The sequence below is a fragment of the Oryctolagus cuniculus genome, chromosome 17, assembly GCF_051225735.1.
Source record: "Oryctolagus cuniculus isolate XC-2025 breed Fujian yellow rabbit chromosome 17, ASM5122573v1, whole genome shotgun sequence".
Classification (NCBI taxonomy): domain Eukaryota; kingdom Metazoa; phylum Chordata; class Mammalia; order Lagomorpha; family Leporidae; genus Oryctolagus; species Oryctolagus cuniculus.
Window position 1 is genome coordinate 24309404 of NC_142883.1, and position 24811 is coordinate 24334214.

The window sequence follows — 24811 nt, forward strand, 5'->3', positions numbered from 1 at the left end:
GAGGCCTTTTAAAAGAAGCATCTACCCATCAGCTTATCTGAAACAAATGCTTTGTGCTGGTGCTAAGAGTTCAACTGGGCCGGCGCCGCGGCTCAATAGGCTAATCCTCCGCCTTGCGGCGCCAGCACATCAGGTTCTAGTCCCGGTCGGGGTGCCGGATTCTGTCCCGGTTACCCCTCTTCCAGGCCAGCTCTCTGCTGTGGCCAGGGAGTGCAGTGGAGGATGGCCCAAGTGCTTGGGCCCTGCACCCCATGGGAGACCAGGAGAAGCACCTGGCTCCTGCCATCGGATCAGCGCAGTACGCTGGCGCCGGCCGTGGCGGCCATTGGAGGGTGAACCAACAGCAAAAGGAAGACCTTTCTCTCTCTCTCTCTCTCTCTCTCACTGTCCACTCTGCCTGTCCAAAAAAAAAAAAAAAAAAAAAAAAAAAAAGGTTCAACTGTACACCGAATTGTTTTCAGTGGAACTACTACTTCCCTTTTTAAACACGACAAAAGTTGGATCTTATTTTGGCTCTAAAATTATAAGCAGAAAATGACGTTAAGAAAATGAATGACACTCTAACTCTGTAACATGGGGCCAATTCCTGAAAATCCTGGAGAAGCTGCCTTTACAGTCTTACCTATCGGAGCCAGGAGCTAAACCTACTCAAACTGTGTTATTTCCTAGTATGGAAGAGACAGCAGGTTACAGCTGCTCAATAAATCATGAACTTTTAGCAGTACTGAAGACAAACGTGATCATCTACACTGCAATCACACATAATCAGTATTTAGGTGAATTAATATGGTTGAGACAGACCACTTGAACATGTAGGCCAGACACCACAGTTTCAAGCCCACAATGTTCAAGAAAAAACCATTCCAACGTAGAAGCCATCTGCATTCCTCTCATAGACTGAACCTACAAGGAGTAAGGGGCAAGAAGGGTTTCTGGTAAGAATCAAGACAGAAATCAGAGAATATAAATCTATAGTTTTATTAAGACAAAAACTGACAGTGTGGTATGAAGTTTACATTTAAACAAAGTTTTCACAGAAACCTAACACATGCCTACAGAGATTTTTACAATGCAGCTCTAGATGCAGGTCTAGACCATGTCAAGAACTGATGGATCTTAGGAATCAAGACGGAACATCTTGGGTCTCCGTTAATTCTTAGGATAAAAAAAAAACCGGTTTGGTGTTTTAAAGTAAACCACTGCCCCAGTATGAATGATTCTTCTTCTCCTGAGACCAGGGCTTCTGAAATTCAACCCTTGAATAGTTTCAATGAAACTTGTGCTGTCAGTGACTGAACCCTGCCACCCATGGTTTCAGAGTTCAAAATTCAAAACAAACCAGAGGCTTCAAGAGTTTGCTACCTTAAGAGTATGGGTCCTTGTTTTTTCCTACTCTGCCAGCTCCTGTACTCTTCCCCTCTTCCAATACCTCAGCCAGTGGTTTGGATGGATAAGCTGATACAACTTCATAATTGGAAAAGAAAGGGTCTTCTTGTCTAATTTCAAGAATTAGCACCTCTGAGACAGAATGCTCTATCTGCCTGTGTACATTCTCCCTCCCCAGTCAGTCTCCATCTCCAAAACGGCAGCTTTGGTAACTTGTGAACTGGCTTAGTCCTCTGTGGGGGACATTAAGCTCAGGCAGGGAACACCTTGGCTTACAGGTTTCAGGCATTCACAGCTTTTAAACAGTCTCTCGCAGTCCCCATTTATGGTGTCAATGACATTTTTTTGAAAAGGTAAAATATCCTGGACATAGAACCAAATCTTCAGTTAGTTGTTCTCTACTGTTTCATCATTTCCCCAATCAAGCCCCAAATTTTAATCAAAATGATCCAACCCATTTCCCTTTCTCCCTATCCCATCCCTCCCACCCCTAAATAATACACCAGTAATAGCCAAAAACTACACACATGCTACGCTGTAAAAACGCAGAGTTAACACTATTGGGAAGAAGGCTGTGGGTTGTGGAGATGCTCTTTGAAGACCTACAGTATCTTTTTGTTCTCCCACACACCCAATTCTGCAAGTTTTGTCCTTCATAGAAGGCCCTTTGCTTCTCTCAGCAAAGCACAGAATGGGCTGCCTTGAAACACTTCTCCCCATTCCCCTCCACTGGGATGGGTGTGTGAACTACATAGCTTGGAACAGCTTAAAGCACTTGGGCTGCTGCAGGGCACAGAAACTATACTGGCTCTTCAAAGGACATCTTCTCAAGCCACCTCTATGGTGTCAAGACAAGTAGAACTTCTTCCCTCCTCACTTGAAACCCACAGTCGGATGTGACGGGGCTGGTACTCAAGAGACTTAATTCTTGTCATCTTTTTTGTCGTCATCCTCCGAGGGATAGGAGTGCCACGTCAGCCTTTCCTCATAGAAGGAAATGACAACCTGTGGGCACTTGACATTGGCTTCCTTGGCAGGGACCAGGTCGGCCTCATCAGAGTTTTTCCTGTAGAAACAAAGCACAGAGAGATTTTGATACCAGGTGACAGTAGTCTCCTAACTTGGATTACCCAGGGAATACTGCTTCAAAAATATTGATTCCAAAAAAGTAAGCTGGAGGGGCCGGCGCCATGGCTCACTTGGTTAATCCTCTGCCTGCAATGTCGGCATCCCACATGGGCACTGGGTTCTAGTCCCGGTTGCTCCTCTTCCAGTCCAGCTCTCTGCTGTGGCCCGGGAGGGCAGTGGAGGATGCTTGGGCCCTGCACCCACATGGGAGACCAGGAGGAAGCAACTGGCTCCTGGCTTCGGATTGGCGTAGCGCCAGCCATGGCGTTTGGGGAGTAAACCAATGGAAGGAAGACCTTTCTATTTGTCTCTCTGTCTATAACTCTACCTGTCAAATTAAAAAAAAAAAAAAAAAAAAAGTAAGCTGGAAAAGAGTGAAAACATGACCCAAGCAGCACTTACTGGCAGCTTTAGTGACATCGTCAGAGATTTTCTCTTGTTGAAAAACCCTTCTGGATACCTTTGTCAGAAGCTAGGCTATCTGGTGATCTATTCTATCTGAACCTCTGCGAAGGGCTAAAGAAAGCATGACTAGGGCCAGCACTGTGGGTTAATGCCGTGGCCTGAAGTGCTAGCATCCCATATGGGCGCCAGTTTGAGTCCTGGCTGCCCCACTTCCAATCCAGCTCTCTGCTGTGGCCTGAAAAAGCAGTAGAAGATGGCCCAAGTCCTTGGACCCCTGCACCCACGTGGTAGACCCGAAGAAGCTCCTGGCTTCAGATCAGCGCAGCTCCAGCCATTGCAGCCAACTGGGGAGTGAACCAGCAGATGGAAGACCCCCCCCCCCCCACTGTGTACTCTGACTTTCAAATAAATAAATAAATCTTAAAAAGCATGACTGTCCAGATTCTCTTAGGGAAAAGGAGGGCTACCTTACTTTTCCAAAAGCCATATCCCAGCTGATAAGAGCCCATGGAGAGATCTTTACTACTGATACTACCAAATGCCCATCTCATACAACATCCAAGTATTTTGTAATGGGAAGCAGAAAATAGGAGCTGTTATATAATTCTTTATGTTTTTCTGGATTTTAAAATGTTTTCATTAAAAAAAAAAAAAAAAAAAAAAAGACATGTTTCTTTGAAAGCCTGACACAGAGAGAAACAGAGAGAGAGAGAGAGAGAGAGAGATCAATCTTCCATCTCTGGTTCTCTCCTCCACAACAGCCAGGTCTGGGCCAGGCTGAAGTTGGAAGTCAGGAACTCTGTCCTCATCTCCCACGTGGGTGGCAGGAGCCCCAGTACTTGGGCAATCTTCTGCTGCCTTTCCCAGCACATTAGGAGAAAGCTGGATCAGAAGCAGAGCAGCTGGGAGTTAAACTTCTGTGCCACTATGTTGGCTCCTAAAATGTTTCTAAAGTATGAAAATTTCACTCATTATAATGGAATCATGAGTACATGCTTATCTTCAGGTCACTGAGAATGCCCTAGGTAAAAGCAGCAGTATAGAGCAGGCAGCAGATAAGGTATCCCCAAAACCTCCAGGGAATTGGAGCCACACAGCCCCAAAAACCAGAAAAGAGTAAGCTCTTAAAGTAGTTTTGAGCAATGGACCCAAGAGAACAGGAGGGAAATGTACTACTATTAACAGGTACTGGAGAGGGGGGGGGCGGCTGGTGCTGTGGTACAGCAAGTTAAAGCCCCAGCCTGCAGCACTGGCATCCCATATGGGCACCAGTTCAAGACCTGGCTGCTCCACTTCCAATCCAGCTCTCTGCTATGGCCTGGGAAAGCAGTGGAAGATGGCCCAAGTCCTTGGGCGCCTGTACCCGCCTGGGAGACCTGAAGAAGCTCCTGGCTCCTGGCTTTAGATTGGCACAGCTCCGACCGTTGCGGCTAATTGGGGAGTAAACCATCGAATGGAAGACTTCTCTCTCTCTCTGCCTCTCCTCTCTCTGTGTAACTCTGACTTTCAAATAAATAACGAAATCTTAAAAAAAGAAAACAGATATGGGGGACCTGAAGCATGCTATCATTTGTTGACAAATGTACAACACCCTGAGTTAAGTTCACTCCATCTCATTGACCAGAATGCTGTCAGTTTTTGGAAATGGGCCAATACCTCCGCTCTCCAAAAGAAATCATTAAAAAAGTTTTATACTCCATTATCCAATCTTTTTTTTTTTTTTTTTTTTTTTTTGAAAAGCAGAGTTAGAGAGGGGAGGCAGAGAGAGGGAGGCTCCACTTCTGACCCGGCTCTCTGCTATGGCCTGGGATAGCAGTGGAATATGGCCCAAATCCTTGGGCCTCTGTACCCGAATGGGAGACCTGGAAGAAGCTCCTGGCTTCGGAATGGTACAGCTCCAGCCATTGCAGCCATCTGGGGAGTGAACCAGCAGTTGGAAGACCTCTCTCTCTGAGCCTTTCTTTCTCTCTGTAGCTCTTTCAAATAAATAAATAAATCTGTAAAAAGAAAGCAAGAAGGAAGGAAGGAAGGAAGAGAGGGAGAGAGCAGTCTTCCATATTCTGGTTCAATCCCCAAATGGCTGCAATGGCAGGAGCGGGGCCCTTCTGAAACCAGGATCCAGGAGCCAGAAGCTTATTCTGGGTCTTCCATGAGGGTGTGAGGTCCCAAGGACTGGGCCATCTTCTACTGCTTTCCCAGGCCATAGCAAAAAGCTGGATCGGAAGTGAAGCAGCCGGGCAGCTTTACCTGCTATGACACAGCGCTGGCCCCCCAACATTCAATCTTAATTTGTAGACGTAGTAGTGAGTCAACCAAAGGAATGTAGTCTTAAGTAATATAAACTACTTTAATTCACATGATCACATGCAGAGAACATGCATTCTAGCTAAATAATTCCTGGTATCAAATCTCCCATAAGCGACAGATTTTGAGGATGGCACTGTGGTGTAGTGGGTAGTAGTGGGTAAAGCCACCACCTTCAGTGTGACATCCCATATGGGCATTGGTTCGAGTCCTGGCTGCTCAATTTCTGATCCAGCTCTCTGCCATGGCCTAGGAAAGCAGTAGATGATGCCCCAAATCCTTGGGCCCCTGCACCTGCATGGGAGACCCGGAAGAAGCTCCTGGCACCTGGGTTTGGATCAGCCCAGCTCTAGCCATTGAAGCCATTTGGGGAGTGAACCAGTGGTTGGAAGACTTCTTGCTCTCTGCCTCTAATACATAAATAAATCTCTTTAAAAACTGTAAGATTTTCAAGATAAATGTCTTCATTAAGTAGTTTGATGGGGCATTACTAAAACCATATTTACACTTAGAATGAATGGAAAAGGCAGCCTTGCACTATGCTCATGAACAGGAAAGGGGTCCTGCTGACCCCTGCTGGCTTATCCTGGAATTGCACAATTTACACAAACTAGAAAGGATTGATCAAGGACAAAGGAAGAGCTACAAAAATTCTTTCCTAACGCTGGGAAGAGTCTGTGATCCTGCAGCCAGCCAGATCTTTAAGGAGGTGGTAAAGGGGAGGGTGGTCCAGTCACATTTCATATTTTCTTTCATCATGTACAAAGTGAAATGTGATTTCTTCCCTCACCCTCTACAATTTGGATTTTTTTCCCACCTCCTCAAAAAACCAGGCAAAGATCAAGAATCCTAAGAGCCCCTACCTGTAACTCATGAGTTCATTGTGGCAGTCAGGCCGAGGGTCACTATCGAAGGACTATGTCATCTTAAAGATTTCACACTTGGGCAACTGGAATTTCGAAGGTCCAGCTCGTTTCTTCTGGCATGGAACAGATGGGGATTTCTTGCAGACTCACCATTTCATCAGGAACATGAGTTCTCCACTTGAGTCTGTAGCTCCAATGATCCGTTCCGGCTCCAAACCCCGGGCAAAGCCTCGTGGCTTTTCTGACTGTAAAAACCAGATAGGTAGAGCAGTTTGATCTATGTGGAACTGTCATCCAGACTGGAGTCACTCCCATGTCTGCTTAGTGCAATTGCATACCCTTTTGCTAACAGATCATCGATACTTTGGCTCCTAGTAACAGGCCTTTTGGAATCCTTTGGAGTGATTCATCAAGGTATGAATGCTTGAGGTTTCCCATATATGAAAAGGAATAGATTCCAAACAGCAGACTAAATGTTTACCACGACTGTCTCTCCAGGACTTCTCTTCACCCTCAAAAGACAACTGACCTTAAGGTGTTGGATAAATCAAAATTGTTACCACAAATCATATGCTTAATCAAATGATTAAAGCTATCTATTCACAGGAATCGTTTCATTTGCCCTTATATCTGTCCTCAAAAAGTATTATACTTGTTATTCCTAAAGCCTGGATAATGAGGGTAGATCATAGGGTTTCACAGGAGATTGAGAGGAAATGCTTGCTAAGATCTGAGGAGACATAACAAAACTTAATTATTTGGTCTTCAGAAGCTTCTTTGACAGTACTATCAATTCTGGACTAGGAAAAATCCTTATTTCTAGCCTTACCTCTTCTTTCTTCTTCTTTGGTTTGCTCTCTTCTCCCTTATCTTCAGAATCAGAATCAGCTTTGCGCTTGCCTCCCTCTGACTTATCTGTCTCATGTGCTGTTTTCTGTGACTGCAGAAACTCAGCAATGAGGTCAGGGCAATCCAGATTCTCTTCTGGTTCCCACGTATTGTCTTCACTGAAACCAACCACAAGGTACAGCAAGTCATGTTCCTTCAAAGTAAGTATACTTATACAAAGGATATAAATACAGGGAGGACAAGAGGAATTAATATTAATGAACAGCTACTTTTTGCCCAGGACAAAATCAATTTTCTTTGCAAAGAAATCCCTATCTTGCTTTTTCGCACTATACATGTAGGTCATACTCTTGTCAGACCATAAACCATGAAAGCCATGATTCATTTTTTTACTGCATCTATCACAGCTGTGTATCATTAGATTCCCAATAAACACTTGATGACTAAATTCACCTGTGTCAATGAAACTTACTCTGAGAAACCTTTCCACTTTAGGAGGTACTCCACTTTGCCCTTTACAACTCGACGGTCAAGAACTTTTTCCACCACATATTCCTCTTCCTCCTCTTCTAGCACCTCCTCCACTTTCTTCTTGTTTTGTTTTTTCCCCATGGTGCCCGCCAGCTTTCTGGTGTAAAGGGTGACGCTGCTAAAATGGTAAAAGAAATAAAATGGGCATTAGGGTTAGATAAATATCTGAATGTTTGGAAAATCATGGAGATCAGAGGGGACTTTAATACTGCATGCTACTTATAATGTTATGCCTATTTTCAACATATAAAAACCTTTTCTGAAATGTTCAGCTACAGAGTTAGCACTGATAAAACTTTTTTATTCTTGCATATTCATTTAAAAACTTTTATATACATGGGCCAGCATCCCATATGGGTGCAAGTTAGGCTGCTCCACTTCCAATCCAGCTCCTTGCTAATCGCTGGGAAAAGCAGTGAAGGATGGCCCAAGCGCCTGGGCACCTGCCATCCATGCGGAAGACTTGGAAGGAGCTCCTGGCTCCTGGCTTCAGCTTGGACCAGCCCCAGCCATTGTGGCCATCTGGGGTATGAACCAGTGGATGGAAAATCTCTTTCTGTAGCTCTTTAAAAATACATATAGAAACTTTATAAAAAAAATACTTTATATGCTATGGTCCCTAAAATACTAAATTAGACTGAAATAGGAATCCTTCTAAAATAATATGTCCACATCAAACTTATATACAGATAATTCTCTGATCCATACTGTTTCCTATTCTCTATTTTCCTTTTGTTAAAGGAGTTTTTTTTTTTAAATTTCCATCTACTTGAATGCAGTGATGGGGGGATGGGGGAGTAGGTGGGTGTGGAGAGGTGGAAAGAGAGAGAGGGATTTTCCATTTGCTGATTCACTCCCTAAATGCCTACAATAGTCAGGGCTGGGCCATGCTGAAGTCAGGGGCCTGAAACTCCTTTTGACAGGGCCCCAAGCACTTGAACCATCATCTGCTGCCTCCCAGGATGACCAGAAGCAGTGGAGCTAGGACTCAAATCAGCACTCTGATAGAGGCAGTAGGCACCCCAAGCCATGGCTTAATCCACTATATCATAATATCTGCCCTGTATGTCTTCCATTTTGCCACTATAATGGACTTGACTTTTTACTGTGGGCAAATAGTTTGCTCTATTAAGCATCTTAATTTTTCCATTTGCATATGCATATATGCCCTATTCTTCTGTATTACTACAATACTCTCTTCTGAAAAGTTCTCTTATTCATTATGCAGTCTTTCCTGAATGCCACTATAAATTTACACCTTACAAGTTTCTTATGAACTTCTTATTCTACTCAGTTTATTTTTACAGTTCAGATAAGACAAAAGAAGACTCACAAAATGATAGAATGACCATGAAATTCTTTGGAGTACTGCAATAACTTGGAAACTGTGTGTGTGTGTGTACAGGTGATAACCACAAATATAATCTAAGTTTTTTTCTTTTCTTTTTTTAATTTTATTTACTTGAAAGAGTTACAGGGAGAGGTAGAGACAGAAACAGAGAGAGGTCTTCCATCCACTGGCTCACTCTCCAAATGGCCAGAGCTGAGCTGATCTGAAGCCAGGAGTTTCCTCCAGGTCTCCTACATGGATGCAGGGGCGCAAGGACTTGGGCCATCCTCCACTGCTTTCCTAGGCACATCAGCAGGGAGCTGGAGCAGAAGTGGAGGAGCTGAGACTTGAACCGGCACCTATATGGGATGCCAGTGCTGCAGGCCAGGGCTTTAACCCACTGTGGCACAGCACCCCCCACCCCAAAAAATACATCTTCGGTACCAGCATTGTGGCCAGGGGGTTAGGCTGCCACTTTCCACAAAGGCATCCCATATCTGAGCATGAGTTCAAGTCCCAGCTTCTCTGTTTCTAATCCAGCTTCCTGCAGCAGAATACGGTCCAAGTATTTGGGCTCCTGACACCCATGTGGGAGACCAGAATGGAGTTCCTGGCTTCCAACTGGTTCAGACCTAGCTGTTGCAGCCATTTGGGGAGAGAACAAGCAGATGGAAGATGCCTCTCCCTGTCACTCAACCTTTCAAATAAGTAAATAAGTCATAAAACAAAACCACAATAGGGCAGGCATCTATGACTCCAACCAAAGTGACTGGGATCACTACTGCCTCCAACTTCCTGCTAATAAAGACCCTGGGAAGTGAACCAGAATAGGGAGCAGTGGCTCAAGTAACTGGGTTCCTGCCAACCATGTGGGAGACCTGGATTAGGCTCCTTGTTCTCAGCTTTTTCCTTGGCCCAGACCAGCCTGTTGCAGGCATTTGGTAACAGGACAGTGGATGGAGAAGTACTTGCTCTCTCACCCCCTCTCCATCCCATATATATATATATATATATATATATATATATATATATATATATCCATATCAAATAAAGCTTTAAACAAATATTATTACACCTAGGGGTGTTTGCAATATTAAAATTCTAGTCCCTTGGGGTGGGTGTTTGGTGTCCTGGCTACTCTGCTTCTAATCCAGTTTCCTGCTAATGTACATCATTGGAGGCAGCAGATTATGGCTCAAATACTTGTATCTTTGCCAACCAGGTAGGAGACCCAGATTGTGTTCTGGGCTCTTGGCTTTGGCCTGGCCCAGCCCTAGCTGCTGGTGGCATTTGGGAAGTGAACTAGCAGATGGAAGTTCTCTCTCTTAATATATGTCTCTCTTTCTCTCTGCCTTTCAAATAAATGAAAGAAAATTCTAGTCCCCTATAAAAATCTTTATTTCAGTCTTTCATCTTTTGATTTCTGGGTTTAGCCTTAGGTTACCAATTTTTGTCAGTAGATGGCGCCATAACATACCAATAAAGCAAAACTGGTCAGTAAAACTGACCAAAATCTCACAAAAATGAGGGACCACAGTTGCACAGAATGAGATACAAAAGAATTAAGAGAATGACTGACAGTTCAAGACAAGGGAGAAAGAATCAGTACTCTACTTGAATTTGAAATAATACTAACTTAGCCTGAACTGGTCATTCCTGGCATCCTTGGGAAAAGGAATTAAGTAGAAATTATTCTAAAAACTTTAAAATTGGCATATATAGAGAAATGCATTTTAGAAAGAGAATATTTATTGGCCATATGAGAGATAACAAACTTTTCATTAATGTCAGGATTATTATGAGTCATTTGTAACTTTTAGAGATACTTAGAGTTACACTCTCAGATAGTCCTATGTTTGTATCTATGATTAATTTTGACTTTATAAACATTTGAAAATTCTAGATACTGTGCTGAGTACTTGAGATTCAAGAGAATAAGCGCCGGCGCCGAGGCTCACTAGGCTAATCCTCCATCTTGCGGCGCCGGCACACCGGGTTCTAGTCCCGATCGAGGTGCTGGATTCTGTCCCGGTTACCCCTCTTCCAGGCCAGCTCTCTGCTGTGGCCAGGGAGTGCAGTGGAGGATGGCCCAAGTGCTTGGGCCCTGCACCCGCATGGGAGACCAGGAGAAGCACCTGGCTCCTACCATCGGATCAGCGTGGTGCGCCGGCTGCAGCACGCCGGCCATTGGAGGGTGAACCAACGGCAAAAGGAAGACCTTCTCTCTGTCTCTCTCTCTCTCACTGTCTATAACTCTACCTCTCAAATAAAAATAAATAAACAAATAAATAATTCTTTAAGAAAAAAAAAAAAGAAATGGTCTCCATCAGAAAAGTAATTTCATCTTCCACTAAGGATATTCTGAACTCTTGCAGAGTGGCACAAAATAATGTTTTTTGTTTATTTTACCTGTTAGGGTAAGTGCTTAGACAAGTCTTTAATGATGTTATTGAACAATGTGTACTGAATGTAATTTTTTAAAAATTATTTATTTATTTGAAAGAGACTGATCATTGTTCTAGCCACTGGGTCACTCCCCGATGGCTCCAACAACCAGGTCTGGGTCAGGTTGAATTCAAGAACCAGGAATTTCGTATTACTCCCAGACATGGGTGTCAGCAGCCCAAGTAGTTGGGCCACCTTCTGCTGCCTCCCCAGGCCCCTTAGCAGGAACCTAGCTCAGAAGTAGAACAGGGGCCAGCACTGTGGCATAGCGGGTAGAGATGCCACCTGCAGTGCCAGCATCCTATATGGATGCCAGTTCGAGTCCCAGCTGCTCCACTTCTCATCCAGCTCTTTGCTACAGCCTGGGAAAGGAGTAGAAGATGGCCCAAGTCCTGGGGCCCCTGTACCTGTGTCGGAAGACCCGGAAGAAGCTCCTGGCTCTGGATCAGCACAGCTCCGGCTTTTGCAGCCAATTGGGGAGTGTACCAGCAAATGGAAGACCTTTCTTTCTCTCTCTCTTCCTCTCCTTCTCTGCGTAACTCTTTCAAATAAATAAATAAATCTTTAAAAAAAAAAAAAAAAGCAGCAGCTGGCACTCAAAAACTGGCACTCTGATATGGGATGAGCACCACCCACTGCACCACAATGCTGGCCCCTGTGAATGTAGTAATTTTTGGCTAATTCTTGGCTAGTGTTATTGTGCCTCTGATTTAAGGACTGTTCTTCCTGGAGACACTTTCAGGCTTTCAGAATTCTAATTGACATATGACAAGTATTTTTCTGTCAGTTGAAGGGATAACAAGATTCATGTCAATCTTTGGTTACAGTACAGAGGAAAAAAAACCTGACAACCACCTTTAGGTAAAAAGCACTACAATTTCCTACATTAATCTGGACCTGGAAATTGGAAAACACTCCCTTTCTCAATAGACAGAAGGGAAGCAATGACTATGGACCACCCCAAAATGCTAACTGTCCCCCAGTAACTCTTCTTTCAAGTAATTACAGTTAAGAAAAGATACTCTATGGTTTCAGAATTCAGAGCTATTTTATCTCTGTTATCTAAATTAATAATTATATATCTCATAAAAAGAAAGCACTGAATACTACCCATCTGATCCTCTTACTATGAATCACAAGGGTCAGTACAGACTCTAGCTGATCTCTACCTCCTGCTGCCATAGTGTTCCACTGTATAGACAACCATATTTTAATAATCATTCTACTTAGTGATGAAAATTTAGATTGTTTCCTATTTTTTATTATTGCAAAGATTGCTGCTTTGACCATGGTACCTGCATCTTTTAAAGGTTCATAGGTGATTGACTTACATCTTGGATAAAAGCCACTGCTACAAGACTGGCAAAAACTACATACTGCAAGCAAAATTACATACATTACTGTAAGCGTCAATCAATTCTCAAAGCTAGCTAAAAGGCAGGTATCTTATATTCTCCACAAAATTTAGAAAAAGGCTGGAGCAATGAGAAAAGCCAATCAATATTCTTGAATTTTCATTTTTATCATTCACTCAACATTTCTGAGCAGCAACAAAAATTGGAAAAGCAACTGAAGGATCTTTGGTGTCCCTTTTACCAGAAGCCAAAAGCAGCACCAGAAACATGATTACAGTTCCTGTGTGATCTGTTACCCAAGGAAAGATCTGCTCACCCAAATACCAGTGTAGGCAAAACAAACCGGCATGACTCCAAAGCTTAGCCTCCAGTAACTTTCCCTTCTCTGACCTTTCCAAAACAACTTTTTGTCTACAGGCAGTCACATATATATTTACTGTAAACTCTGTTTCCTCCTCCATGAAACAGATGTAAAGATTCTCACAGGATTATTGTGTTGTTTTTTTTTTCTTTTGTTTTTCCGGGATTATTGTGATGTCAGTTTTCATGAGCTCTGGAATTACCTGCAGGCAGCCCTCAATATCTGTGAGTTCTGCATCTGCAATCCAACCAACCAGGATGGAAAATATTTTGGGGAAAAATTACATTAGTAGTGAACATATAGACATTTTTGCCTAGTCACTATTCCCTCAACAATACAGTATAACATTTATATAACAAATTGTTTCAAGTACCCCAGTATTACAGGACTTGAATATCTATGGATTTGAATATCTATGGATTTTGGTATCCATAGGGAGTTCTGGAACAAATCCCCTGCAGATACAGAGGGCTGCTTGTGTCTTTATATATTTGTATAAATGTCTTGCTTCCTCATTATTATTATTATTATTATTTTTTTTTTACAGGCAGAGTGGACAGTGAGAGAGACAGAGAGAAAGGTCTTCCTTTGCCGTTGGTTCACCCTCCAATGGCCGCCACGCTGTGGCCGGCGCACCGCGCTGATCCGATGGCAGGAGCCATGAGCCAGGTGCTTTTCCTGGTCTCCCATGGGGTGCAGGGCCCAAGCACCTGGGCCATCCTCCACTGCACTCCCGGGCCACAGCAGAGAGCTGGCCTGGAAGAGGGGCAACCGGGACAGAATCCGGCGCCCCAACCGGGACTACAACCCGGTGTGCCGGCGCCGCTAGGCGGAGGATTAGCCTAGTGAGCCGCGGCGCCGGCCTTGCTTCCTCATTATATTTAAGTACTGTTTAAGGACAGCTCTCTTCTCTGAAACTCAATGCATTGAAAACTCAATGAGAAAAAACAATTTTGTCCTATGTATATGGTCAAAATTCATGATTGGGTTTCTCTAAAGAGTTGAGTTATTCAGAATACACACAAGGACCACAGGTATGGCTACTGTAAATGAGCAAATAATTATAAAACAGAGAAACCAAGATCTCATTTCTGGAAGATTGAAACAGACATGCTATTAGAAACTGAGAAATCATGTCTAATAAGCCTAATGTGCATAAGTTTCTTATGTTACTTTTTTTTCCTGCCAGGACCACATAAAGTAACAAAGCTGGTGTAGTAAACAGCAAAAAGGATTTATCTTCCAAGGAAGAGATAAGGCAGTTGAGAAAAACAATGGAAATTTTTAACAAACTAATTTATCTATGAAAAAACTTTTAAGATTTCTTAAGACCAAACATGGACAAAAATAATTTTTGTTGTTTCATACAGTACAGTCCTATGAAGTTATGGGGCCGCCACTGTGGCGCAGTGAGTAAAGCCACTACCTGCAGTGCAAGCATCCCATATGGGCGCCGGTTTGAGTCCCGGCTGTCCTCTTCTGATCAGCTCTCTGCTACAGCCTAGGAAAGCAGAAGATGGCTCAACTCCTTGGGATCCTGCACCCATGTAGGAGACCCAGAAGCTGCTCCTGGCTTCTGGCTTCAGAAAGGCACAGCTCCGGCCTTTGCGGCCAACTGGGGAGTGAACCAGCTGATGGAAGACTTCCCTCCCTCCCTCTCTGTAACTCTGGCCTTTCAAATAAATAAATAAATCTTTAAAAAAAAAAAAAAAAAAAAAAGAAGTTATGATTTCAGAATCAGCCTTTACCTATGTGGGCTTCAAAAAGTTCACGAAAATTAAATTAAAAGATAGGGGCCGGTGCCGTGGCTCACTTGGTTAATTCTCCACCTGCAGCGCCGGCATCCCATATGTGTGCCGGGTTCTAGTCCCGGTTGCTCCTCTTCCAGTCCAGCTCTCTGCTGTGGCCCAGGAAGGCAGTGGAGGATGGCCCAAGTGCTTGGGCCCCTGGCCCCTGTGGGAGACCAGGAGGTGGCACCTGGCTGCTGGCTTTGGATTGGTGCAGCTCCGGCCATAGCGGCCATTTGGGGAGTGACCCAATAGAAGGAAGACCTCTCTCTCTCTCTCTCTCTCACTGTCTATGACCTCTCTCTCCTCTCTCTCTCTCTCTCTCTCTCTGTAACTCTGCCTTTCAAATGAAATAGATGGATCTTAAAAAAAAAAAAAGATTTAGTTTATTTATTTGAAAGATAGAGTTACAGAGAGAGGTAGAGACAGAGAGAAGTCTTCCATCTTCCATTCGCTGGTGCACTTCCCAGATGGCCGCAGGCTGTGCTGATCCGAACCCAGGAGCCAGGAGCCAGGAGCCAGGAGCCAGGAGCCAGGAGCCAGGAGCTTCTTCCAGGTCTCCCACGCAGGGTACAGGAACCCAAAGACTTGGGCCATCTTCTACTGCTTTCCCAGGTCATAGCAGAGAGCTGGATCGGAAAAGGAGCAGCCAGGACTAGAACCAGCGCCCATATGGGATGCTGGCGCTTTAGGCCAGGGCTTTAACCAGCTGCGCCACAGTGCCAGCCCCACAGATGGATCTTTAAAAAAAAAAAGATATTGTGGGGGCTAGTTTTGTGGTACAGCAGGTTAAGTCACTGCTTGGGACATACACACCCTATATTATAGTGCCAGTTTTGAGTCCTGACTATTCCACAGCCAACCAAACTTCCTGCTAAAGAACCTGGGAAAGCAGCAGGTGATGGCTCAAGTGTTTGGGCCCTTGCCATCCACGTGAGAGACCCAGATAGAGTCTGAACTCCTGGCTTCAGCCTGGTCCAGCCTGGCTGGTGTGCCGGAAGATCAGTCTCTCTCTCTCTCTGTTCCTCTGCCTTTCAACTAAATAAAATAAACTTTTTAATAAAAATATACTGCAAAATCTCTACGAACTTTTTTTTGGAGGGGGGGTGCTACAGTGCTGGCATCCCATATGGGCACTAGGTTCGAGCCCCAGCAGCTCCATTTCTGATCCATCTCCCTGATAATGCTCCTGGGAAAGCATCAGAGGATGGCCCAAGTGCTTGTGCCCCTAAATTCACGTGGAAGATGCAGAGGGTGCTCCTGGCTCTGGCCTGGTTCAGCCCAGGCCATTGGGGCCGTCTGGGAGTGAACCAGCAGCTCTCTCACTCTCTGTAACCTTTCAGATAAATAAATAAATCTTAAAAAAAAAAAAGGAAAGGAAAAGAAAATTGAGGAAAGAAAGAAATAGCATCTCCGGTGTTCATGGCCGAGCGGCTGGGCTGACCGGGCTTGCCAATTATACTTGCCTGAGCCTCTTGGGCACCCCGACTGTCCATCCCTAAATGCAGGACGCCCCAGGAGGGCAACCCGCAAGAGAGAGCTAGCAGCTGGACTGCATCACACAGCAATCACTCAACACAACTGTACACATCACCCTAGCAAATGAACAAACGGGCATGCACACACTAAGCCGAATGATTCCCCAGTACACATGGGGACGGTGAGACAATGGCAGGCCGGCAGGCCTCTTTTTCTCATCACCTGAACCCCCTAACACTCCTGAGGCGCATAGGCAGACACTGCAGCGGCACACCCAGAGGAAGCAGCGGGGACAAGAATGGACACCTCCGCTCAGCTTCGGGCACCTGAGGAGAAAACAACCTGGACGGCTCTAGGGGGCAGGGCACCACAAAGGTTTAAGCAGGGGCAAACTGTCAGACAGTCCCCCAGCACCACAGAGGGGTCCGCCCACTCAGGAACGGCAGACAACAGGGCAAGAGTGAGGGGTGTTCATCATGTCAGAAGACCACCCCAGCAATGCCACAAAGGGGCGAAGTCAAGAGGTTTCTGTACCCCTGCCCCCCCACCACATTACCCACAAGCAGGAAAGGAGGGAGGGGCCAGAAGAGGTCAGCAGCTTTCGCCATGAATGGCCATTCCTTGTCGGGGGCAGCTTAGGTCTGGCCCGAGTGTCACATTGCCACATGGGTCAGTTGGTCCATGACCTGTCTGAAGCATCCTTGTGTTTATGCTTTCACCCGACTGAAAGAATTCATACTTCATTCAAAATAACAATATGGTAGTCATCCTTGATTCCTCATTCTCCTTTATCTAGTCTCTCATTAATTTTGTTAATTTTATATCTTAAATAACTTCCAATTCATATCTTTCTATTCCCCACTGCTTCCACACTATTTCAAACTACTATCATCTCTTGGCTAGAGAACTCCTAATTCAATTAATTCTCAACAATACCTACTGATTTCAAAATGAAGATCTCTTCATATGATCTGTGGGCATCTGAGCTGAAGACCCTTGCATCTAACTTATCAATCACAATTACCTTGCCCTTTGACCCATTTTTCACTTAATCCAATTTCCTTAACTGCCACTTCCTTAGAAGGCCTTTCTTAAAGTCCTATCTTGACTAATTCTGTTTACATGTTCCTATGGTATTTATATATTTTAATAATTATATCTGTGGGTACCTATTGTGTGAAATATTGGGGAAATGGGCTGAAAAAGAGAGACAAAATCCTTAGTCTCTTAGACATTACATTCTAATGTGGACAAGTCAGTGAGCATTAGTGGGTATGTCTGTACGTGTGCATTTGCACAGCACAGCACAGACAATAAGCAAAAATATTAATGATGTTAGACAAGAAAGGTAAGGAGACACCTTGGCAACAATCAGAAAAGCACTCCAACTTTAGGTTCAAAGTCCTAAAGGAAATTAGTTTGCTTTGCGTGAGGAAAAGAAATGTAGCTGGTAGGACTGTACATTGTGGCACAGCAGGTTAAGCTGCTGCTTCGGACACGAGCACCCCCTATCAGAGTACTGGTTTGAGTCCTGGCTATTCCACTTCTGATCCAGCTTATTGCTAATGCCATGGGAAGGCAGCAAAAGATGGCCCAAGTACTTGGGCCCCTACCAACCGTGAAGGAGACTATGATGGAGTTCCTGGCTTTGGCCTGGCCAACACCTGTTTGCAGCCATTGGGGGAGTGAAGCAGCAGATGGAATATTTCTCTTTCTGTGTCTCTCTCTCCCTCTGCCTTTCAAATAAATATAAATATTAAAAAGAAAGAGGGGCAGGCATTGAGGCATAGTGGGTAAAGCTACCACCTTTGATGCTGGCCTCCCATGTGGGTGCCAATTTACATCTGGAATGCTGCACTTCTGATCCAGCTCCTTGTTAATGGCCTGAGAAAAACAGCAGAAGATGGCATAAGTCTTTGGGCTCCTGCCATTCACTTGGGAAACAGATGCAGCTCCTGGCTTTTGCCTGGCCCTGCCCTGGCCATTTCAGCCATCTGGGGAGTGAACCAGTGGACTGAAGATCTCTCACTGTCTCTCCTTTCTCTGTAACTCTTTCAAATAAATCAATAAATCGTTTTTAAAAATTAAAAAAAAAAAAAAAAAATAGGGGCTGCTGCTGTAGCGCAGTGGGTTAAAGCCCTGGCCGGAAGCGCTGGCATCCCATATTGGCAGGTTCTAGTCCCAGCTGCTCCTCTTCCAAACCAGTTCTCTGCTATGGCCTGGGAAAGCAGTAGAGGATGGCTCAAGTCCTTGGGCCCCTGCACCCATGCGGGAAACCTGGAAGAAGCTCCTGGCTCCTGATTTCAGATTGGCACAGCTCTGGCCATTGCGGCCATCTGGGGAGTGAACCAGCAGATGGAAGACCTCTGTGTCTCTACCTCTCTCTGTAACTCTTTCAAGTAAATAAAATAAATCTTAAAAAAAAAAAAAAAAAAGTGAGTGACTAGACGGAGAGTGGTAGGCAAGAACCAGATGACAATTGTTGTGCACATCACTCCCTACTTCATTCCTTTTCTCCATTCCCGATTTCCCCTCTAGCTTAAGTTTAAAACCTAGTCAATTAATGGCTATAAAAGTTTATAATTGAAGTTCTGTTAGCTTTTAATGCTATCTATTAAAAAAGTCAAATTAAATTAGTAAGCATTTACTAGGAGCCTGGATGGAAAACAGGATGAGTTACCCTAGTTCAATCACTGAAAGTTCTACTGCATTACAAGAACCCCTTAAAGGAGCCAGCACTGTGGCACAGCAGGTATCCCATATGGGTACCCGTTCGAGTCCTAGCTGCTCCACTTCCAATCCAGCTCTGCTGTGGCCAGAGAAAGCAGTGGAAGATGGCCCAAGGACTTGGTTTGGCCCCTGCACCTGTGTGGGAGGCCAGGCTGAAGCTCCTGGCTTCAGATTAGCCCAGCTCCAGCCGTTGCAGCCATTTGGAAATTGAACCAGAAGATGGAAGACTTCTTTCTGTCATTCCCTCTCTATGTAACTCTGCCTCTCAAATAAATAAATAAATTTTAAAAACCAGGCTTAACTGCTACTTCCTCCATGAAGCTTATGTAACCTAGCCAAATATTCTTTCTCCTTTCTTAGGATTCCCAAAGCATTCTGCTTCTATTTTTACTTGGACACTCAGTCAAAGGTAGGACTGGGTCCTGTGCAAACTGCTGAACCCCAGATGAGCAATAAGGATGATGGCTCAGAAAATAGGGGCTAGAAGTTCAAAGCCATCATTTTTTAGGGAATTATTAACAAGATGAATCTAATTGATAAGTCCTAAACAGAAACAAGGAAGAAGTACCTTTGCTGAAAGAATCAGCAACCACCCATCAGTCATCAAAGGGCAGGTGAAGGCATGTGTATAATATATCAGGTGGTAGTCATGTTTCTGAACTGCTTTTAGTCTGTTTGTTAGCTGTGGCTGCTTGTGAAGCAAATGCTTTCCAGATGGAAAACTTGACTGAGCAGAAAATAAGAACTTGTGCCACATACACAGTGTCCTGGAGTTTCATTTTTAAAGGAACCCCTGCCGTTGAATTCCAGAGGATCTACTGCTAGCATACTATTTTATGAATATCTTTTGAATTTTATCTGAGATGTGTTCAGAAACTTGGCTAATCCCGAGTGTGCTGACATGAATTTAACGACAGATATAGCTTTTGATTGAGAAGTTTCAGAGATCTGCAAATGTTAGGACACCTGAGTAATGCTTCAAGCAAATCTTTCAAAGGTTTCAAGTGAAATAAAATGGATCAGGAAGCTACAACAGAATTATGACTATATTGGACACATAAAAATATACTCCATGAATATACACAATTAGTATTTTTTGAGACATTTATTTTATTTAAGAGTTAGATCTTCCATCTACTGGTTCACTCCCTAAATGGTCACAATGGCCAGGCTGAAGCCAGGATCTTGAAACTCCATCTGGGTCCCCATGTGGGTGGTAGAGTCCAGGCACTTGGTCCATCTTTGGCTGCTTTCCCAGGCTAATGCTCCTGGGAGCTGGATCAGAAGTTGAACAGGGGCCAGCGCTGTGGTATAATGGGTAAAGCAGTTGCCTGCAACACTGGCATCCCATACAGGCACTCAATCGAGTTCTGGCTACCCCACTTCTGATGTAGCTTCTTGCTACTATGCCTGGGAAAGCAGCACATGATGGCCCAAAAGCTTGGGCCCCTGCAACAACATAGGAGACCCAGAAGCTCCTGGCTCTGGACCAGCCCAGCTCCAGCCATTGTAGCCATTTGGAAAGTGAACCAGTAGATGGACGACCTCTCCCTCTGTAACTCTGCCTTTCAAATAAATAAATCTTAAAAACAAAACAAAACAAAACAAAGAGAGGAGGAGCAGCCCCGACTTGAACTGATGCCCAGATGGAATGTTGGCATTGCCAGCAGTGCTCTAACCCATTACACTACAATGCCAGCCTCTGTACTTTTCAATTAAAAATAAAGTTAATACTCTTGGGAAAGCAGCACAAGTTGGTCCAAGTGTTTGGACCTTTGCCACCCACATGGAAGAACTCGATGGAGTGCCAGGCTCCTGGCTCAGGAGGCTTGGCCCAGCCTCGGCTGTTACAGCTATTTGAAAAGTGAACCAGAAGATGGAAGATCTCTGAGTCTCTCCTTCACAGTGTATAACTCTGCCTTTCAAATAAATACAACTTTAAAAAGTATGACTACGGGGGCATTAAAAGCAGAAAGCAAAGTGTCTGCAGATTAACAAAACAAACCCTACTCACTGACATCAACCTCTCAAATACCATAGTTCTATTAGGCCCTCAAGATTTTAGTTCTCTATTAATGAGAAAGTAACAATTTTATAAGACAAATTAAGCCATCCCCCTTCTGGTCATCAAGCCATAAACACTAAATGCAGGAAAAGGTTAACACAAGTTACATAATTCAAATACTGATGTGGGGGAGGGGCAAGTGTTTGGCCTAGCAGTTAGGATGTCACTTGGGAAGCACACATCCCCTTATCCAGTACTTGGGTCCAACTCCTAGCTTCACTCCTGTCTAACACACACTATGAGGAGCAGATCTAGATTTAGTTCCCAGCTCCTTGCTCTAGCCTAGCTCCGCCTTGTGGCGCCAGCACACCGGGTTCTAGTCCCGGTCGCCCCTCTTCCAGGCCAGCTCTCTGCTGTGGCCAGGGAGTGCAGTGGAGGATGGCCCAGGTGCTTGGGCCCTGCACCCCATGGGAGACCAGGAGAAGTACCTGGCTACTGCCATTGGACCAGCGCGGTGCGCCGGCCGCGGCAGCCATTGGAGGGTGAACCAACAGCAAAGGAAGACCTTTCTCTCTGTCTCTCTCTCTCTCACTGTCCACTCTGCCTGTCAAAAAAAAAAAAAAAAAAAAAAAAAAATTTATAAAAAAAAAAAAAGAGAGAGAGAGAGGGAGAGGTCTTCCATCTGCTGGTTCACTCCCCAATTGGCCACAACAGCTGGAGCTGCGCAGATCTGAAGTCAGGGGCCAGAAGTTTCTTACAGTTTTCCCACGTGAGTGCAGGGGCCCAAGGACTTGGGCCATCTTCTACTGCTTTCCCAGGCCACAGCAGAAAGCTGGATCGGAAGTGGAGCAGCCTAGACTCAAACCAGCGCACACATGGGTGCCGGCACTGCAGGAGGCGGCTTTGCCTGCTGCACCGGCCCCAGTCCTAAGGTATTTACAACAGCCAATTGCACGGTCTGCATAACCTCTTCTATATTGAATACCAGGACGAGTACATTAAAAACTGAGGCTAAGACATGCACCACAAAGGCAAAAGTTTTACTTTGCCAAACGTCATAAATGGAAGACAGGCAAGCTACCAGGTAACTGCACGATAATTCTGTTGACTGACACATGAAGTTCTCAGAAAGGATTTCAAAGCCCTATTCATTCTTCTATCAACAATCTGAATGGCATACTATGTACCAGACACAGGATGAACAAGAGGTATAGCCCCATCTTATGGCAGACTACAAATATAGTCACTTGCCTTTAAAACAAAATCTGTTATATCATGACAGATACAGTGTGAAAAAAAGAAACTTGGCTGGAGAAACTACTAGAAGATAACAAAAAGTAACCAGCGCTCTTTTAAAAGCACTTATTTTTTAAAGATTTTTTTTAATTTACTTATTTGAGAGGTAGAATTACGGGGGGAGAAGGTCTTGCATACGCTGGTGCACTCCCCAAATGGCCACAACCACCGGAGCTGGGCCGATCTGAAGCCAGGAGCTTCCTCTGAGTCTCCCATATGCATGGGCCCAAGCACTTGAGCGATCTTCCACCACTTTCCCAGGCCATAAGCAGAACAGCTGGGACACGAACTGGCACCCATATGGGACGCTGGCACCGCAGGCAGAGGCTTAGCCTACTACACCACAGCGCTGCCGCTTTAAAGCACTTTAAAAAAACATTTTCCTAGTCCCTAAAATGGGGAAAGAAAAAACAACATTGCTTCCTTTAATTTCTGTATTTAAAAAAAAAGTAGAAGGCTAGGGTACCCTTACTTGGTCGCCTCTAATAAAGAAGCAAGTAGGCTACACAATATTTACATTTTTAATGAAAGGCGATTTAAGACAGCAGTCATAGAAGAAAAATATCGCCACAGGGAAAACTGGAAATGACTGAAGATCCTCCAATTGCCCAGAAGCTCCATTAAGGTGTACCAGCTCCAACACCGGTGCTTTTCAATCATACTTTCATGTAAACGCCTGTGAGGTATCTAGGGAGGAACACAGGTACTAGGCACTAATTTCCTCTGTGTTCTTGAAATCAATTCCAAAAACTGTGGACCTTTCAGAACTATTTCAAACTGTTGACATTAATTCTTGACACAACAGAGGAGATAGCTTACCTCTTGCCACAGGTTCTAGTATAACTTATCTTTTAAAAAATACTCCATCTTGGGGCCCAGCGTTGTGGTGTAGAGGGTAAAACTGAGGCCTGCAGCGATGGCTTCCCATCCAGGCACCGGTTCGGTTCGAGTCCCGGCTGCTCCACTTCCGATCCAGCTCTCTGCTATGGCCTGGGAAAGCAGCATTAGATGGTCCAAGCCCTTGGCCCCTGCACATACGTGGGAGACCCGGAAGAAGCTCCTGGCTCTGGACCTGCGCAGCTCGGCCCGTTGCGGCCATTCAGGGAGTGAACCAACGGATGGAAGACCTCTGTCTCCCTCTCTCTGGCTCTACCTACTTGTAATTCTGCATTTCAATAAATAAATCTTTTTTAAAAATTATAAGAAAAATTCCACTGGGATGGAAGATCTCTTTTTCTCTGTCTCTTCCTTTTCACTCTGTATCTCTTTCAAAATAAATAAATCTTAAAAAAACAAAAATTCCACCTCAACTGGGTTAAGCCAATACATGCCTAAACAGAACAACAATCCACGAAGCCCTCACATGTGGCTTTGGAAAAGGGGTAAAGTACTGCTCACTTTGTATTCAGAATTTCCAACAAAGAAAGGCTGGCTAAAAACACACGACCCGACCCTAAGGGGGAAAAAATGTCCTCCCACAATGATTCTCCCACCCCATCTCACAAGTTCTCTCCCGACCTCACTCCATTCCTTACTGTTAACATCTCCACGCATTCCTGCCATTCTCCCGCTCTGTGAGACCAGCACCAATCCCAAACACAAACTCGGGGAAGTAGCAGAGACGCTGGGACGGCGAAGCAGGCCAAGTGCTGCATGCTTTCCGCACCCGTTACTCTCACGGGCCCGCACTGCAACGCCCCAGCAGGAGACAAGGGCGGCCAGTTTGCTCCTTTTCTCTTCCACACTTTCCAGAAATATTCGCAGGACGTCGCCCTGCTTACCCCAACAGCTCCCCCCGCCCCGCTTCCCGGCAAGCACCCGTCTTTCCCAATTCTGGGATCTCTCTCCCAATGGATTCCACGAATCTTCCTCCATTAGCACACCCTGGGCTGCCCGGTCCCCTGGTCCCATGCACGCCAAGTTACTTCGCCGTAGCTCCGCAAGCCAAATTCCTCCGGCAGCCGTCGCCCAGCCCAATATCCTCAGGTTACATTTGCAAACCCCGAGGTCCCGCAGGCGTCCCCTCCTCCCCGCCCGACGCTTAATCCAAACACCAACCACGACCTCTCCTCAGTCGCCCAAAGTTTTCCCTTCTCCAGTCCAAACCCGCAGACGCATTGTCTCAACCCACCCAGGCCCGGAAAAGCGCCCCTCAAGCGCTCGGCCCACCGCGAACCTCTCCAGTCTCTCGCTCGGGATTCACTGCCCCGCCCTCTCCATCTTTCACGCAGCGGGCGTTCGGCCTCTCCGCGCCAAACAGAGCGTTCCGCGCGGGAACACACGAACAGGGCGCCGGACCGGAGCGCGCTCCCCGCTCCCAACCGCCACGACAACGCGGCCCCTGACCCGGGCTCCCGCCGCCGCCGCCGCCGCCGCCGCGCCCCCTCCCCCCGCCTCTAGCGGGCTTTTTACCTCAAAGCAGCGCCCAAGAGCTCGAGAAGAATCGGAGTCGCGCTACTGGCGCGTCGCGTCGGGCCGGCCGGGGGGGAGTGGCGCCCAGAAAGCAACAAGCCGGGTGGCTGCAGTCAAGCCCCTCGCTGAAGCGGCGTACCGC

At 45.4% G+C, this 24811-nt stretch overlaps 1 protein-coding gene across 6 annotated transcripts; it reads right to left on the reverse strand.

Annotated features, from left to right (window-relative positions):
* Positions 1–954: 954 nt before the first annotated feature.
* Positions 955–24811, reverse strand: CBX1 (chromobox 1). Of its 6 annotated transcripts, XM_051825606.3 has the most exons (7): positions 24670–24791; positions 23077–23247; positions 18033–18110; positions 7411–7587; positions 6919–7096; positions 6240–6334; positions 955–2452 (listed from the first exon to the last, which is right to left on the reverse strand). In XM_051825606.3, exons 3-7 carry the CDS (start codon positions 18050–18052, stop codon positions 2308–2310), a joined length of 615 nt encoding a protein of 204 aa, XP_051681566.1. In that variant the 5' UTR covers positions 18053–18110; positions 23077–23247; positions 24670–24791; the 3' UTR covers positions 955–2307. The 6 variants fall into 6 exon arrangements, with proteins under 6 accessions (XP_051681566.1, XP_089174230.1, XP_017204659.1 ...); XM_089318104.1 differs by lacking the exon at positions 23077–23247 and having other exon boundaries at positions 24670–24809; XM_017349170.4 differs by lacking the exon at positions 18033–18110.